This window comes from Malus sylvestris, chromosome 12 (genome assembly GCF_916048215.2).
Source record: "Malus sylvestris chromosome 12, drMalSylv7.2, whole genome shotgun sequence".
Classification (NCBI taxonomy): Eukaryota; Viridiplantae; Streptophyta; class Magnoliopsida; order Rosales; family Rosaceae; genus Malus; species Malus sylvestris.
This window is the reverse complement of record NC_062271.1, coordinates 11,474,060-11,493,677: the sequence shown is the minus strand read 5'-3', so window position 1 is coordinate 11,493,677 and position 19,618 is coordinate 11,474,060. Positions and strand designations below refer to the sequence as shown.

Below are 19,618 nucleotides of genomic sequence, written 5' to 3'. Positions count from 1 at the left end.
CTCTTCGCCATAAGTAGACCTGGACCAACATGAAGGTGACGCATTTGAAATGTTGGAAGGGACGCTTAAAAAAGTGTTGGAGTCAAGGCCTAAAGGTAAAAAGGCAGCAAAGAAAAAATGGAGTTCTTCCAAAAGTGACTATACAAATATATGGACGAACTTGCTTGCCAATGTGAATTGAACTTGGTGTGAGAGGCGTTTAGAGATGAGGCAAAAGCTGTAAATATGCAAGCAATCTTAGTAACAACTGAGAGACGTGATGCGGCTGATGAGAGACAAAGACAACTACTTAATCAATAAATGGAGATGCTTAGAAAAGAAAGGATGGTTCAACAAGATCGTGAATCTATGAACAAGCCTCTAGAAGGAATGTCTCCGAATTCTAAATATTTATGGACATCGGAAAAAGAGGACATGGAGCGAAGGAGGCGTGCAAGAAATGAGGGAACAAGTGGAGGGGGTCCCAGCTACACAAATCCTAGAAACGAAGATCCTAGCACCACATATCCTAAATACTCAGACTTTATGTAATTTCTTATTTATTTTTAGTACTTTATGTAATTTCGTGTTTATTTTTAGTATTTTATGTAGTTTCGTATTTATTTTTAGTACTTTATTTAATTTTTTATTTATTTTTAATACTTTATGTAATTTCTTATTTATTAAATTGGGTACTTTATTTAAATTAAGAGCATGTTTATTCAACCAAAAAAAAAAAATTACAAAAACACACCAAATAAAATTACATAACATACCAAATAAACTTAAAAAAATATGCCAAATAAAATTACATAAATACATCAAATAAAATTACATAAACACACCAAAATTGTACTTTCGGATAATGACACGTTGCGTGATAATATTGATAAAAAAATTTATCCAAAATTAAAAATATATATTTTTATTTAAAAAAAATATATTTTAATATGAATTGACTAGCCAATTCATTTTAAGAGTGAAAATGCAATTGTACCGTTACTATTTATTGCAGTTAATTATTATTTATTTGGAAGAATTGAATTGAATCTTGACTTGGAGATTTTTAGAGGTAGGGTTGCTCTCATTTCTTCACAGACCATGATAAGCCAACGATTTCACTGCTGGTCAAAGCAGTCAATGACTAAACAGCGTTGGTAATGATTTTTGATGAAACCTCTTCTCTCTCTCTCTCTCTCTCTCTCTCTCTCTCTCTCTCTCTCTCTCTCTCTCCATGATTGGATAAAGTTAAAAATAAATAAGAATAAATAAAAAAATACAAGTCCCCTTCAACCTGATCGCATACTGTAGGACCCCCCACCACTCTCCGCTACCGCCACGTGGCGCGAATCCCCGCTTCGCCCAGTCTATTTCGCCCCAGCAAAAAAAAAAAGAAAAAAAAAAAGACAAATTAGCAAAAGCTTTGTGGAGCGAGAGGGGGAGGAGTTCCACGATCAAAAGCAGAGAGCTTCGTCACCTTACACTTTCCAATTCTCTCTGATCAGGCGCTCTCTCTCTCGAAAGCTTTTTCTCCCAGTAAAAGCCCTGGAACTTTCCCAAAAGCTCCACTGAATTCTGGTAAGATCAGCTGCAAACCACCTTATTGTTCCAAGAGATTCCCCTTTTTTTTATTTATTTTATTTTATTTATTTATTTTTTTCTGGTTTGATGTTTCGTATTTTGGTTTCGGAATTGTGATTGTGTTGCATGTGTGTGATTGTGTATGTATCGGTCTGTATTTATCAGTCTCTGTAATTGGGGCGATTTGTCTAGGGTTTTGCTTTAGTAATTTCATGTAATCATGGAAAAAAATCATTTTTGGTTGGGATTGATTCGGTGATGTAAATTGATCAAACCCTAACCTAATAGTCTGTTTGGTTGAAGAGAAAATCGCTCTGAGTTTCTCTGTGGTTCCCAGTAGGGGGAATTTTTCGAGAATTTGAAACTCTAATTGGTTTTGGTGTACTCCCATACCATATATTGAATCCTCTTTTGGTAAATACTTTTTGTTTCTCTGATTGGACTCCATTTTTAATTTCATCCCATATAAGTTATTCTGTAAGTGCATGTGAGGAATATGTGATTTTTCGCGGCGTTCTTGTGAACGGAACAAGCAATACAATCCTAGTATTGAATAATATTTTATATGGTGTCACGGTGCCAATCATTTATTCATGTTTTGATTTATGTAAAATAAAATTAGTTAGTACAGCAGGGAACTTTCAGTCGGTGTCTTTTTTTGGTTCTTTGATTTCGCTGATTTTTGGGAAGGCTGGAGAAATAGATAGTACTTAAATATTCTAATGCATTAGGATTCTGACATGTTAATTGGGTGGTGTGGAAGTGTATTCTTCAGTAAGTACCTTTTTGAAACGGATATTTCATTCATGATCCCATTGCAGATAAATGCTTAGATCTAATATGAGAAGTGGTAGTTAGGGAATCAGGTTCATAAACAATTTACTACTTAAAATTTTACTGTTACAAGAGATGTAATTAGGGAAATGAATAATTCGACCATTTTTGTTTTTCTATGTCAACGAAGATGTAGCTTGCCATTTTTGTTATTTGTTAAATGTTTCTCTAGAAATTTGTTATGTATAGGCTGTGTGCACAGGCACGCGCTCTCGCTCTCTTTGAAACACATATTATACAGTATTTGATGCCATGTTAATGCCTGGGCCCTTTTGTTTAATTTCTATTATTGGTAAAGCGCTAATTTTCAACCAATAAATTTGAAGAGCTAATTCTAGTATGAATCCCTTTTTTCTTTTGTCATCAGGTTGGTGCATCACATTTATGTGTATATGATATATCTAAAGCTGAAGTGAAGATCCATCAGTCTTGAAGTTCACTGATCATCTGTGGCATTTGTTTTACAACCAAGAAGGATTCATTTATAAGTTTAAAAATCAATCAGCGTAGCTTTCTTACACAAGAATCTTCCTACTGGAACTTTGGAATATGTCTAGTGGATCCATTAGACGGGTCTCACGTGAAGATATACAACTGGTAAGTTGTTTAACTGGATTTTTGTTGATGACCTATATCATAGATTACCCACTTATGCTTGTATTTTTTGTTAAAAAATACAAAAAGGAAAAACTTAAACCATTTAAACTAGGCTATATTAGTGGAACAGCGACTGTGATATATTTTCTGATGCAAAGTTGCAAAATGAAAACAACACAGTGCTTTGTTATAATACATCTTTTCTTTTCTATTCCTTGTTTTTCCCTTAAGTGTCCATGTATAATTTATCTTAGTTCTTCTGTGAAATCATTTATTGGGATGTAAAATGTAAGTAGTTGACAAAGTGCAAGGTAACCAAGTGAATTTTCACGACCTTTCTTCATAGTAGCTCTATCTTGGTTTCTCTTGATGTAGTACAGAACTGGGCAACAGGGTTTAGATTCGAGTAGTTTAGTGGAAGTGAAAAAAACGCATAAAATTGAAACTAAATGAAAATTAAAGATAACTGGAATATCTCGAGGGGCATCATACTTGTTCTTGGCCTCTCACTGAGAATTTTGGCATCTAACCAAACCTTTGGCTTCTCTCCAAAGTAATCCCATCGCAGGATTAGAATTCCAATCTCTGGAAAACAAAACTTTTCTATACATCTACTCTATGTTATTCTAATTATTGGAATTACAAGGCTATTTATAATGCCTCAACATAGTGACTGCAGCAAAGTAGACCTATTCTAGGAAAGAAATCCTAATACAAAATAGAATACAAAACTAAATCAACTCTAAAGTTTGACAATTTCTAGGAGTTTGAAATACATTGAGTATTAGAGAGTTAAATATAAGATTAATTATGAATGTTTAACTGTCAAAGCTAAAGTGATGTTTGTTACATTTAGATAAATTTATTTAATTTTTTTTTGTTAAATGAACCTCTAGATAAAATCCATTTTATCTCCAATATCATATTTGACGTGTATTCCCCACTTTTAACAAGCTCTCCAAATCTGATATGGGATTAGAAATTAGATGCTTTAAAAAGCAAGTCTTGGCATATTGCTAAGTGTGCTAAGTGTGCAAAGTTTATATGCTTAAGAAATTGAACAAGCCAAGTACTGCTTCTGTCATCTCATACATAAAATAAAAACATAAGCCTAATATAAGACTAATTAAAGCAACTAACCAGAAATAAAAATTAAATTATTACATGAATAAAATGTGATGAAAAGTTAAAATTGTAATCTCAAGCAAATTGGTCTTTATAAGTTCATCCACTACTTTAGGGAAATTAAAACAATCGTGAAAGAGAGGATCTCTAATTAAGTTGACTAATGGGTTGGAGTCAAGGGAGGATAAAGCAAGTAATGGCTACACGCTTCCTTTGTTCACTCAACTAAATGTAGAAGTTACTATAATTCCTTTTTTTGTTATATCCCTTCATTCAAGTTGAACATGCAAAATGTTTGTCTATTTTCAGGTGCAAAACCTTATCGAGCGATGTCTCCAGCTTTACATGAACCAGAAGGAAGTGGTAGATACTTTACTGGATCAGGCAAAAATAGAGCCTGGTTTCACAGAACTTGGTAAGATGATATCCTATAGTACTCTTTATCGCTTTCTTTCTTATTTGTTGTACTTTGTTACCTTCTTGATGTTTTCCTTTAATCTGAAATTCTTTTTCTTTATGTTTTTTTTTGTTTGTTTCTCCCCTCACTCACAAAGTGTTTTATAACATTCTGCAAGCTGAACATTACACAAAGAATTGGTTTGCTTCTTTTTATGGCCCCCAAAGGCATAACTTATTGAGCATGCCAGAATGGTTTTTCTCTTGGGTATTTTTTCAGCCATTTTGGCTACTTTTGTATAGTGGTTGTGTTCTTCTCAATGGGGCCATCAACTTTTATTGCCTTCTGTTCTGAGTTGGAAGTTTGATCTTCTTGCTTGCAGTGTTTCTTTTTATTAGCCAATCTGGTGGACTTTGACTTTTTAGTCTTGTATTAGCCATCAAAGTTGCTGTAACTTATAGATCTATTCTTTTTCATTGAGAGATCAGTGGTGATGAGAAACCTAACTTATAATCCTTCGAATCTGAATTTTCTCTGCAGTGATTTCGAAATGATTAATCTCCAATGCAGGAAACTTTATATTCTGAACTGTCCCATTAATGAATTTTTTTGTTGTATAATTATATTGCAATGACTATGAAATGTTAATATCCAATATTAACTTATTTTTAACTATTTCTGCTCTGTGTCAATAGTTAGAGAATTTTTGAGGGATGTTCTCTGTGTTTGTATGCTCATCTTTACATTAATTCCGGCTGCACTTCCAGTTTGGCAGAAACTTGAGGAAGAGAATCGGGAATTCTTCAGGGCGTATTATTTAAGATTGATGGTGAAGCACCAAATAATGGAATATAACAACTTGCTTAAGCAACAGGTGGAATTGATGAGTCAGTTACACTCAAGTGGAGTCACTTCAATATCTAGTTCCAATGGATCTCACATTTCATCAAGTAAGAGTTCTTCTCACTTAGATGGAAATTTTATTATGCTTAAGCTAGGGGCTTTTTTTTTTGTATCCGTGCAAATGAAGCTTTATAGATTCATGTGGGTTTTGATCTGTCAACATGTCGTTTTGGTTATTTCACAGTAATGGTATGCCTCTTAAAATAAGCAATGTAATAGATCGGAAGAAAGAAAGTAGTGAGGGGCTAATCAGTTTGTATACTTGCTTTGAGATTATTTTTTGGATAATTCACAATTAAATGCTTGATGTAGTTTGCATGCAGACTAGTTCCCCACCCCCCCCCTCTTCGTTGGTCTCTCTTTTTACCTTAAACAGCTTTTTGATTAAGTTTTCATTATGCATATAGGAATAATAGTTGCCATTTAGAAATATATCATCACTAAGGTTACAGATTTTTCTCTTAATTAAGTTTTCATTATGCATATAGGAATAATAGTTGCCATTTAGAAATATATCATCACTAAGGTTACAGATTTTTGTCTTAAAAAGTTTTTACAGATTAACAGGACCAAGAGATCTGTTCCCGTAACCTGATTTCATGGTATTTTGTTGCATTTTCAATTTAAGCAGTTAAATTGTAGGGCCTCAGTATAAATAATTCAACCACTTAAATATTTTCTCTTGGTATTACTTAATCTGGCAACATTTCTTATGAAATCTATGGATTTAATTCTGTATGAGTAAACAGTGATGCGCACAACCTAAATACCAAGACGTAACGACTACTATTTGTCTCCTTAAAATCTTTTGCCCTTCTACCCTCTCCCATCCTCTAGGCAACTCTTACTCCATATGATCACATGTTTCATTTCAATTTCTTATTCTTGCTTTTAGATGTCATCCATGCTCGAACTGAGGGTATAACAGTGTAATAACTTTGAAAAAAAAATGACAATGTAATACTTTTTCTCACAGTGCGCCAAAACTCAACATGCTATGCACCAGAGCATGTAGGAACAGCGCTGAAGACAGAAAATATACACCACCAAGTTGGTTCTTGCCTACATAATGCTTTTACTAATGGTGGATCTTCATTGCACACCAGTATGCACAATGCTGGTAAAATGTCTGCTCATACCGGTAGGATTGATGTCCAACCAAACATGCTTTCGAACCAGATCTCCAACATAGGTCTGATGCATGGAATGAATGGGGGAATTGTCAAATCAGAAGTTGGATATTCAGGCAGTTCGTACATGTTTAATGCTGATGGAAACATCCTGGAAACCCGGCCCGCTATTGGAGATGCTTCTGTTGCAGCATTCAATAGCGTAGAGTCCAATTCACAGTCCCTAAATGAATCTCTGCTTGATGCAGACAGTTCATCATTTGGTCTTTTAGGTCAGATTCCTCGAATCTTGAGCTTTTCGGATCTTGCAACTGACTTTTCTCAGAGTTCAGGTGCTCTCTCTCTCTCTCTCTCTCTCTAGAAATTTTTATCTAAACACTAACCATGAGAAGTCTTTACACTAAACATGAGAAATTTCTATCTAATCATCCCTGTTCTAAATGTTTTAGACATACTGGAGAGCTATCCTAGATCACCCTTCTTGGCTACAGATAATAACAACTTCCTGGATTCTCGTGACAGAGAACATCAAGGTGAGGACCTGACATATCTTTCCTTGTTACACTGCAAGGGGCTTTCTGATTTTGATCCGTGACTCTTACAGGGGACAATAACAGATTGGACACCGTCTCAGAAGGTGTAAGTTATGAAGATTTTGGCAGTGAATAGTTATAAAATTCCAAATGTAAGTTAATCACTTGTATAACTTTTTTGTTTTCTAACATTTAATATATCTTTGTTTCCTCCAACACATTTTACCTCTTATGTCAAATTGTTTTATGTTGCTGTGTACGTAGAAATTGTGTTTAACATCGATAAGATCTTATTGGATCTCCATTCTGTGGATACATTTGAAGCTCACGGTTTCTCTTTCAGAGGCCATGACAACTTACTACATCAGTAGCTTCACCTTTATACTGAATGTAATTAGAGTAAATGAATCTTAGTTCCATAGCTGTGAACCCGGAAATCACGTTTGCAGAGATGCAAAGTTTTGTAGGCCAAGAGTTTTAGCTCATATAACCGCTGTTAAAATTACTATATGTACTTACATAGGCACTTACTTTCACCTCGGCTTTGCATACAGGTAAAATTTCAACCCTAGGACAGAAGGGCTTGTACATACACCATTTAAGATTTTGTCTGGTGTGTAAAATTCACTGATGGTAGTGAGAATGACAGTTAGGGTGGTTCCTTACAACAAGAGGACATCAACGCTGGAAACTGTTATGGAAATCGTTTTTGTTATCTTGGATATTCTGCTAGCTGCTGCAGGTTTTATATTGAGTTGGTTTTTTTGAGGTATATTTTATCTTAGAAACAAATGTAGTTTGTTTTGATGACGATGATGGTCGTGATGTGATATGTCGCCTATCTCCCTAAAAAAAGGAGGAAAAGGAAAACCAATGCTGCAGTTAGAATTGTTGATAGTTGATAAAGAAATTTGGGTATTGTGGTTGGTTGATCTGATATGGAAATGTAGTTTTGTTTTTCTTTTCTTGGTCTGGAAAGAAATGTAGTCTTTTTTTCCGTCAGACGGAAGAAATGTAGTTGAATATAAATCAGTGTTTCGGAAGTGGGCACATAAATCAGGGATGGGCAAACGGGTCCTGAACCTGTGGGTCAGGGTGGGTACATACGGTTCGGGATTTGAAGTTTTTATGTATTGTGTAAATTTGCAGACATGGTGAAATTTTAAGTGTTTTTAACTCAAAAATGTCGTTGTGGTTGCACTTACAAATTGCTTGTGAATAAATTAATTTCGTTGTGGTTTTTAACCCTAAAACCGGTACTGATTGTGATTAAATTATTAGCCCTTGGTTTCTATTATTATATGCGGTAGAGATGAGATATTGGTTGAGATTTTTGGTGTATGACTGAGTTTTGAATTTGGCAGCCACCCGTAATCTGGTGTTTGAGTTTCGAATTTGGTTTCCACCAATTTGTTCTTAACAAAAAAAAAGCAATTGGACCGGTGGACCCGTCCCGTAAAACGGGCCGGGTTAGGTTCGGTTCCTAAGTTTAGGATTCTTGTACCATCCCGCTTTGCCCCGTTACATTTTAGAATGGGTCTGGTCTGTTCCCTCAAAAATTGGGCCCGGCCCAGCCCCTCGTCCACCCCTAATATAGATTATGTCTAATTGGATTATTAGTCCCATAGTGATAGTATAGTTGGAAGATAGCTCATGTGGTTAAAAAAATATGATTTAGGCTCTTGTGGTTAAGTCGTTAGGATTTAGGTCCAAAATTAAAAATTTCAACAATTCTCTATTAATTACATATTAGGTTAAACAGAACTATTAATTGTTAGCATGTGGGGTTACATGTGAGGCTAACTTTTTTTTTTTTTTTTTTCAGTCTTAGAGGTGAGCCTTTATGTGCAAACAATTAACGTAGAGTTGATAAAATTTTCAAATTTAGCTCTAAATCCTAACAGATTTCACCGTAGGGGCTTAAATCCTAATTTTTTACCATAGGGGTTACCTTCTAACTATCATATCATCACAGGAAATAATAATCCAATTAAGCCAATAAACTATCAAAAATTTGTGTGTAGAATGCATGTGGTTTGAAAGAAGGGATGTTTACATGACTATTGTGTTTGTATTGATTCATTAATGTATGATAAAACGTTCGCATGTTTTGTTGGCAACAATGATAATGATATCGACATTGTTGGCCCCAATTAACCCAGACATTGACCACCAAACAACTTGGAAATCCTCCATCAATATCCACACTTATTTGTTCACGTAAGTTGTCCTTTTGAACCAAAATCTAAATAGATAGTTACACTTATGAGATTCATTATGTTTTTTACAAAACATTGTCCCGTTTGAGAAATTACATTAACTCTTTATATATAAATTAAAAAAAATAAATTAAATATTACTATAGCCTAGTGAATTCACCCACCCCCATTTCCTGACTAATGGTGATGATGTAAGATGATGATGATCTCTATCAAACAAACATACCACTCCAAATTCATCTTTTTCTTGGATTCTCGAACTCCATTAATTTGAGCATTCAAGGAAAAGTGCTTAAATAAGTAATTTAAACATTAACTTGCTGAGTAAAACGCAAATTAGTGGAACCAACAAATTAAAAAAGAAAGTCATGTCTTTAATAATAACGATATATATGATGTCTTCCTAATTAAGTGTTATTACACATACAGAAAAGGATTAACCGAAGAAAGTTAGGATTTCACCGTAAAACCAATTGGGAATATGAGAAGTAGCCAAACCTCGTATGAGCCCATACATAATCCATTTTCCCATCAATGTGGAATTCATTCTCAACATTAACAATGTAATTACAATAAAGAATTACTTCTGTGAAAGACACGCATCATATCGCATCAACCTCGATCAAGGCACATATGTCATCTACATTCACGAGGGCCTCAAAGTTAATAAAATCTGCTGCAGTTTGGTTTGGTCCATGCCACATTGCAATTGAGCGCATGCTGGTGCTTCTTGTATGCTGGAGTTGTAAAGGTACGTTGACAAGCCTGTACCACTATCCACACCGTTTTGCTGAAGACAGCCTTCTTGCCTAGCATCGGAGTTTGGCTGATGCGGGAGACATGATGCGTTTGCAACGAAATCATCTGGCCGAGCAGCTATACCTAATGACGATGCTGAGACCGTAGTCGTTGCCATTGCAACTTGTGTTTCGTTAGTAGTAGCAGTATCGTGGTAAGTCGGTAATGATCTGCTCTTGCTGGTGCTGATTATAATAATGACCAACATAAACACCGAAAACTTCCGAAGACATGGGAGTAACGTTACTATTTCACAGTAGTAGTATTGTGGCTGACCCACAATAGTCACACCACCAGTACTCTTACTAGTACTAGTTGTTAGTGATGGTTCTCAGATACAAAATTAGGAAGAAATGGTGATGAAAGCTATGGAGGAATGTACATAAAACTTGAAGAAGAAAGGGAGAATTTTCGATCATAAATTACAGAGAATATGACTCTACATTGCATTCCATAAAACTCGCGCACACTGAGCATATGAGCTCATACAAGACAAAATATGACCGTTAGAGAGGGGAGAGAGTGATACAACTCAAGTATCAATCTCAGCCATTCATCCTATACTATACTGAGATTAGAACACTTATCACTCATCAAGCCCTATGAGACTTAACAAACTAATTACACTTTAATCAAATAAACTTAGCCTATGACCAGCAGCATTACACTAATTAAAACTTGTAATCCTCTTCAAATAAGTTCTTCAATTTACAAATCAACACTCCTCCTGAATTGTGAACTGATTTCACTCCTAACAGTTCTTTGAGATGGCAGAATTGATCTCTAGCTATAGCCTATATGCCAGCCACCTGTTTTTTGGTTGGACAATACCCCAAATCAATGATCTCATTTTGCAAAGCTTCCTTGATAAAGTGATACCTCATTTTGATATGTTTAATCTTTTGGTGAAAAATAGGGTTCTTGGTGATGACAATAGCTGAAGTGGTATCACGATTCAATGATGTTGCCACAATTTGTGTTTCACCAAAATCTTCCAATCCAAATCTCAACCAAGATGTTGTGCCTTCTGTAGCACTAATATACTTTGCCTATGCAGTGAAGAGTGCAACACAATGTTGTTTGAATGAGGACCAAGAAAATACTCCACTTCCAAATGTGAAAGTATACCCAGATGTACTTCTCATATCATTTTTAGATCCACTCCAATCACTGGTCACAGAATCCAAACAACATTGCTCCTTAACTTTTCTTGTACTCCAAGCCATAATCTAAAGTGTCTTGTATATACCTCAGCACTCGTCTCAGATTTCCAGGTGTTAGAGAATAGCACACAAAACCAAATACCCTGAGGTGTTTAATCCTAGGTTTTCTTCCATTGTAAGCCTCAAATGGTGTAACATTGTCTAATGCACTTGTAGGACACATGTTCAATAGATAAACAAAAGTGTTGACTGCCCCTCCCTATAGCTTGTAGGGTAGTTCATTTTCATGCAGCATGCTTTTAGCCATTTCCACTATAGTTCCATTCTTCCTTTCTACAACTCCATTTTGCTGTGGAGTGTAGGACACATTGAGCTACCTTTCCATCCCAATTGATTCACTAAATGCATTAAATTCAATGGAAGTGAATTCTCCATCCCTATCAGTTCTCAGCTTCTTTAGTAACCACATTGTAGTTCAACCATGGCTCGAAACTTCTTGAATATCCTAAACACTTCTGATTTATTTCTTATAAAGTGGATCCAACACTTTCTTGAATAATCATCAATGAATGTGAGGAAATACCTGTTTCCACTCATGGTTGGAACCTGTATATGTCCACAAACATCTGAATGCACCAATTCAAGTGGTTCTTGTGCTCTCCAAGTAGTTTCCTTAGGGAATGACTATCTGTGATGCTTCCCAAGTACACACCCTTGAGACACATCTTCATTATCTTGGATTTCAAGCAGCCTCAACATGATACCTTGATTTTGCAATAACTTGAGGCTCCTGAAGTTTAGATGACCATGTTTTCTGTGCCACATTTTTGCACATTCTTGCACACTAGTACTCAATACAAGCTCCTTGTTTGTACTGAAGATCAAAGGAAAACATCTATTCCTCTTTTGTTTCACATTGACTACCAGATTACTTAGAGACTTGTCATCAAACATATCCACTCTATAGTCTCCAAACAAAAGAAAATAACCATGCTCAGTCATCTGGCCTACACTAAGCAAGTTTTCTGCAAGACTAGGTACACGCATTACTTCCCTTATATATTTCTTGTCTTTCATTGTTTCAATAACCAGAGTTCCTTTCCCTACAACGTCAACCAAAACTCCAGTGCCTACTTGGACTTTGGCTTTCACATTTATGTCAATATCAACAAGTAAATCCTCTTTGGATGTCATATGATTACTGCATCCACTGTCTATGTACCACACATCATTTGGCTTCTTCACTTCACTAAAGTGATTGGCATATAACAATTACCAGTTTCCTCTACCTAATGAGCAAAATTCACTTGTTGCAAAAACTTTGTTCAAATTACAATACCTAGCAATATGACCAATCTTATTGCACTTGTGACATTTAACTTTGTTTTTAACCCAACATTCTTCATAATGAAGTTTATCACTAACTTTGTTTTTAACCCAACATTCTCCATAATGAAGTTTATCACAAAACTTACATCTATCTCCAGTATTGTTTGCATCATTTTTCACACGAACAATAGCCTCATTGCTCCAATCAGCCTTATTACTCCACTGTTTTCCTATTGGCTTAAAAATCTTCCGATATTTACCATTGTTAGCTTGACCATTAAACTTGTTTGGTTTAGATGCAATGTTCAAGCTAGCAAATGCCTTTTTTGTGCTACTCTCACCATGCCTATCAAGTCTTTGCTCATAACCTTTTAGAAAAGCAACCACATCCTGAGCATTTATGGTCTCCAAATCCTTAGTATTTTCTATCACAGATACAATACTGTCATACAATTTAGGCAAACTAATTAACAGTTTCTCCATTATTTTTTGATTACTCAGATTTCACCATAGCTTCTCATTTGGTTAATTAAATCAAATAGTTTAGCCAAATACACATAGAATGATTCATATCCTCATTTATATGAGTCTATTTAAAATCTCGCTTAAGACTTTGACGTTTCACAGTTCATACTTGTTTATCGCCAACAAATTCTTGTTTCAGAATGTCCCAGGCAGCCTTTGCACTTTCTTGTGTTGCAATCCTCGAGAAAATTTGATCTGAAACTGCGCCTTGGATAATTCCAAGTGCTTTGGCATCCTTGGCTACATTTTCTCCCATCAGCTTTTTCTTGGCTTCTGTGAGCTCCTTCTCCTTCTTCATCGGAATATCAAAACCCTTTTCAACCAAATTCTAAAGCTCGTGTGATCGAAAAATGGTTTTCATTTTGATTTTTCAGAACTCAAAATTCTCGCCATTGACAATTGGCGCTCTGAGTTCTCCTCCTCCAGATCCAGCCATGTTAGACCACAGATACCTCGAATCACTATATGAGCTTTTGCCTGAATCAAAGCTCAATCATTCACATATACGATGCCCATAAATTCAAACCCAACTTGATTCTAAGGCCATGTTAGAGATGGTTCTCAAATACAAAATTATAAAGAAATGGTGATGAAAGCTATACAGAAATGTACAGAAAACTCGAAGAAGAAAAAGAGAATTTTCGATCAGAAATCATAGAGAATATGACTCTGCATTGCATTCCATAAAACCTGGGTACATTGAGCATATGGGCTCATACAAGACAAAATATGACCGTTAGAGAGACGAGAGAGTAATACAACACAAGTTTCAATCTCAGTCATTCATCCTATACTATACTGAGATTAGAACAATTGTCACTCATCAAGCCCTATGAGACTTAACAAACTAATTACACTTTAATCAGATAAGCTCAACCTATGAGCTGCAATATTACACAATTAAAACTTGTAATCCTTTTCAACTTAGTTCTTCAATTTACACATCAACACTAGTCGCATTCATATTATAATTATTCTGCTCCTGCTGCGGCTGCCGAGTGTAGTGAACAATATTAACCTCCTCAACAATATTCTCTAATTGCCTATGAATCTTGTTGCATGCCTCCAGGATTTTACTATTCGACTAGTCTCGTCACGATCATGATACCGGTCTTCTTCCTTTCTCTTTTTGTCATAATTGTTTCAAATCCGACATATTACATATTCACCAACATCATCTTAACGACCACTTGAACTTGATTTAATGTGCATGAACGGTTTATGGTTAAGGCTAAACTCGTGCATAATCCAACAATCATTTTCTTGAGGATATTTAGTAGTCCTGTAATTAAACGTTTTCCACAGACCTATTGTCTCCTTAGTCTTGGGATATTTGACTTTGGTCCTTGAGTTCTCGCCATGCCATGTACCAAACCCTATCGTGCAAGCCACACAAGAACCCTTATCGGCCTTGCTTGTACTTGTTGGCTTCAGCTTGGTGAGGAAGTAAAGGTCTTCATCCCTTTCTAAATTCTATCCGCGATTGTTATTCCATATGTCTTTGGCATACATGCTACCACAGAGGTCGACCTCGGGAACAACATGCTCATACCTAAACGGTGCGCCACAAACCTTGTTATAAAGAGAGTATCCTACTAATTCCTTATCTCTTGGATGAAACTTGTAACCCAACGGGATATCAAAAGCTGCCATATATATACTAGAATAGGTAGGTTAGAGAGGGCGAGGGTTGTGGAAGGAGAGATTGATGGTATGTACTGCGACTGCGTGATAGTGTATAATATAGGGAAATAACCAGAAATATGACATTTTCTTAATCTTGGGACATAAATAGGACAAACTTGCTATGCACACCATGCACAAAACCGAAATTACTAAAATACCGACATATAAATACTAAAAATCATTAGCCCATTGCATCACTTTTATCATTTAGAAGAAAGGGATGTCGAGAAAGCTATGTGAGGGGTATTATTGTAATTGAGTTATATGGCTATATAAGGGATTGTATAGCTATTATTTTCTTAAGTTCCATTGTATACATTTCTCTATTCAATTAATACAATCTTTCTTCTTTCTCTCTACCAATTCTTTCCCTTCCTTTATACCAATTCTCCATCTTTTGCAATGTAGTTAATATGGTATCAGAGCAAAGGCTCACGCCATGAATCTTGGTGGACAATTCCTCTTCTATTTTTTTCTTCATTACTTTATTTCGTTTCCGTGTATTTTTTTTTTTTTGGTCCTTGGATTTTTCTTCCGAGGGTTTTGTGTTTAGTATTGGGATTTTTCTGCTATGAAAAGATCCAAGCATTTCCATGGAGAACAGGAATCAAGAATCTCAATTTTCATCTGGGTTTCTGCGATGAGGGTCCTGAGTTTCTCGAACTGGGTCTGGATGAAAGTTGGGTTTGCGGATCTGGGTCGGGATATTTGAAGAATGGTATTCTAGTCAAGTGGGTTTTGGCGGTTGGCGGCGAGTAGGTTGTCGCTGACGGTAAGGATTTGGTCGGAGCCGAAGTTTTTGGTGCTGTTCTGCTTGTCAAGGGCTCTTCTCTTGCCCTTTCTGCTGTGTCTCAGACCAGGGAGCTATACCAACGGATTGACAAGCTGTCGAGTACTCCGCCAAGAACGGCCCAGAGTTCGTAGCCATGATCCGGGAGAGCAGCAGGACAATCCCGATTACGCCTTCTTGTTCGGCGGCGAAGGCCTTTTCTCAGGTGTTGATTCCGAATTCTGCAAGTATAAGATGGGTCCAGACCAACACTCTGGTTCAATTTCGTGGCATGAATTCTACATCGGCGCTTATAAGGATGGTTCTGTTTGGAGGACCAACAAGTTTATAGATGTTTGCACAGGGTTGATGGTTGCGCTTGCTGATGGCGGCGACGAGCATTGCGGCTTGATAACGTATGCTTGTTGAGAATTTTTTGAACTGTTTTCGCTTCTTGTGATATTTTAGTGGAATTGGCTGTGAAACAATTTGGGTATTGCAAATTTTTTGGTGGATTGTTTGTTCAAGATTGCAACTCTTGGGAGCTCTTTAGGTTATGATTTTGTGCACTCCAACTGGTTGAAGAAATAGGTCAGTGAATTCTATGATCTCTACTTTGTTCTTTGGTATAGAAGAAAGGTTAGACATGGGTGCAATCCTGGTGTTTGTCGAATTACCCAACTCAAAAGTTTCATGTGAAGGTTATATTTGGTTTCTTGGTTAATTTTGGTGTTAGTCTCTAGGAAGATTGAGGAAGTTATCAGAAGTGTCAATCTGCTTGGTTGATTTGGTTTCTTGGAGTGTCATTTTCCTTGGTTAATTTCGTTTCTTGGAGTGTCATTCTCCTTGGTAGATTTGGTTTATTGGAGTGTCAAGTTGATTTAGTTTCTTGGAGTGTCATTCTCCTTGGTAGATTTAGTTTCTTGGGAGTGTCATTGTCCTTGGTAGATTTAGTTTCTTGGCAGTGTCAACTATGGCTTCTTAGTTCACAGTCGAAAACTTGTTGGGTATGTTCAGATCAAGACCATATTTAATTGTATTGCTAAGCTCATTCATAATCAGGAAAGCCTTGCAGATTCACATACAGTGAGAATTCGGTCCTGCTTCGGATGTAATACTATCTGCATAATGTGTGTTTGAAAGGATGCTACAGGGTTCTGTTTTGCACCAGTTGGTAATGTACATTTTTTTTAGCTGCTGAAACTCTTTGGGAAGATTTGGTGATATGGCGTTGCAGTTGAAAAAGGGGTTAAACCAGATGATAGGCTTTGTGGGTACTTACTCTATGTCATATCGTTGTGTGAAGAAATTGGGCAACAAGAATTTTCTTTTAATCAGACAACATCACTAAAGCCGCAATTTCTATGGAGATTGGTTGTAGCATTCAAAATGGCTCCTGAAACATTTTCATCTCACGCATTGCTCTGTTAGTGTTTCGCCTCATCTCACGCATGAGTTCAGGGTTCCTTACGGCTTCCAATGTCTGTCAGAGAATGCCAGGATAGTTCCAGATCAGTCTCAAATACCTGGATAGTTCAAACTTCACTTGGATACTCCAACTTTAGTTTGAGGGGGGAGTAATAACTGATATAACAGAAACATAGTTAGAGGGGTATTATTGTAATTGGGTTATATGGCTATATAAGGGATTGTATAGCTATTATTTTCTTAAGTTCCATTGTATACATTTCTCTATTCAATTAATATAATCTTTCTTCTTTCTCTCTACCAATTCTTTCCCTTCCTCTATACCAATTCTCCATCTTTTGCAATGTAGTTAATAATAATTATATTTTAATTGTATCCACTATACCAATAGGATGCCGTTAAAGTTTCTTATTAATGAGAAATGCAACTCGTTGCTCGATCTCCAGTTCTGTGCATATAATGTGCATGTACTGTACATATGATGTGCATGTGGTGTGCTTATAGTGTATATGGTGGTGACGTTAGAGGTGACGAAGTCATTTTTCTAATTTCGAAGAGAGAGCTGTGAGCTCTGGGTTTTCGATTGGCTCAAATTTGTGAGCATGTCATGTCCATGTCCTATGCATGTCGTGTTTATGTCGTGTGCATGTCACTGGAAATAGATGATTATTAATGAGATTTCCAGAATCTAGGATCATGTCAAAGATTTATAAACTACAGATCTCTAAGGGATTTCCAGAATCTAGGCCCTCACATATCCCCCCAACGCCGTTAATTGCACGATGCACGTCCACAAAAAAAAACCAACATCGTTGCACGTATTGGTACATATAAGAAATTTTAGATTTTCTTCGAACTTAGAGGGAGAAGGCGTCCATCGATGGAGGGGAGAGAGAGATTGCATCAGAAAAAATGGTGTCTTTAGTTTTTTATAATGGATTTTCTTCGACATCTGAATTTTTTTTTGGATTGCAGATTAGTTTTGACTCAGATGGGTTTGGAATGATATTTTGAATTTGGAGAAGAAGATGATGATTTGAGGAAGAAATCCCCAATCTGCAAGCATGAAATGCGTTCATTTCCCAAAAGGGCCAATCAACAAACACAAACAATCTCCAGATAAATCAAACCTTCCAACTGGGTTGTTCATTATCTTTCACTAATCTAAGAACATCCAATAAATATCAATTTTTGAGAGAGAGGGAGGGGGAGAGAGAGAGAAAGAGTAGAGAGAGGAGAGAGAGAGAGAGAGAAATAAAAAATGGGAGGAATAACACATTTATATATGAAGGCAATTTGGTCATTTCAAGGTGTAAGACGAATCCTATTTCTGTCCAATTGTTGTGCATGGTGTGTGCATATAATAAAAATCCTATTTTAATCCTAAGATTAAGAAAATGTCCTATTTCTGTCTATTTCCCCTTAATATATGGAGGAGAAGTAGTAAGTTTGTTAGGGTTTAGGGATTTCCTGGAGGAGTAATGAAGTGGGTTTTGTTTTGTGTGATATAAGCGAGTTGCTAGCTCCTTAATTTGCTTCAATATATATATACATGCAGACCTACCGCCTCTCTAGAATTTGCATTTTTTCAGGAAAGTATGCGATTTGATTCAGATTAGGAGTCTCAAGTCTCTATAGATTGGGCTTTTCTATTATAGCTAGGATTTCTTGGAGTACAAGTACTCCTGCGGAATATCAAATGTAACCCTTTATTTATTTATTTTTACAAACAATAAGATAATCTACATTAAATTGATCTAAATTATGTGAAAGGCATTCGGACACCATAGAAGTTTTTTTGTTATTTTAATGTTTAATACAATCTCATTTTCTCGTTCAAGATGAGCCAAACATAGCTTGCACTTTCAATTCGTAGTGTAACTTGCATTTTCCAGTTTATAAAATGATTTGATTTTCCTGCTTGTAGAATAATTTAATTTTCTTGCATCTAGAGTAAATTTAATTTTCTCGCACAGGCTAATTTTAATTTTCCACACTTGGAGTAACTTTAATTTTCTCGCACTTGAAATAATTTAATTGCACGTAGAGTAATTTTATTTTTTGCGGAATTAAGAGTAGTTTAATTTCTTGCAATTTAGTTTTTTCTTTTAATTTCTTGTAATAGGAGTTATCAATTTGATCCATTTCTTTTGGATGGATCGATGCAATTCGTCTTCCCATACATCTCATCTTACCATGCCAACCACTAAATTCAAACCACACCTAATTCACGAATAACGCCTTATCTGAAGTCCTTGTACCCAAGGCACGGAGAACCCCCCGCCCGAGACCAAAGTCACTAACATCTCTTCATTTAACAGTGAGTGTAAAGTCATGGAGGAAGGAGGAAAGGATACCCCTCGGGCGCAACAAAGCCGAAAAAGGCTTCCCTATTCTCATCGAACCTGAAACCGGTTGGTCACCTTTTCGTGGATTTGTAGAGGAAAGAGCCATACAAAGATTGAATAGTTCAACAACTGCTCCAGTTGTTTCCCATTCTGAAGAGGTTCAGTCCTCAGAAAGGACACTTGAATATTGGCACTCCCTTGGTAATATTTTTGCGGCTTGACAAATTCCGGTAAGAGTCTAGTTTGCGAATTTTTCAGATAACACGAGAGAGAA

The 19,618-nt window shown here is 36.2% G+C and overlaps 2 protein-coding genes across 2 annotated transcripts; one reads left to right on the top strand and one right to left on the bottom strand.

Moving 5' to 3' along the window:
* Positions 1-1,385: 1,385 nt before the first annotated feature.
* LOC126593938 (uncharacterized) lies at positions 1,386-8,041 on the top strand. Its single transcript, XM_050260109.1, has 8 exons — positions 1,386-1,557; positions 2,762-2,991; positions 4,426-4,531; positions 5,281-5,463; positions 6,393-6,878; positions 6,996-7,079; positions 7,151-7,231; positions 7,634-8,041. Exons 2-7 carry the CDS (start codon positions 2,944-2,946, stop codon positions 7,213-7,215), a joined length of 972 nt encoding a protein of 323 aa, XP_050116066.1. The 5' UTR covers positions 1,386-1,557; positions 2,762-2,943; the 3' UTR covers positions 7,216-7,231; positions 7,634-8,041.
* Positions 8,042-11,518: 3,477 nt separating this feature from the next.
* Positions 11,519-13,071, bottom strand: LOC126592156 (uncharacterized). The gene is made up of 4 exons (XM_050257903.1): positions 12,735-13,071; positions 12,024-12,503; positions 11,843-11,865; positions 11,519-11,632 (listed from the first exon to the last, which is right to left on the bottom strand). Exons 1-4 carry the CDS (start codon positions 13,069-13,071, stop codon positions 11,519-11,521), a joined length of 954 nt encoding a protein of 317 aa, XP_050113860.1.
* Positions 13,072-19,618: the final 6,547 nt, after the last annotated feature.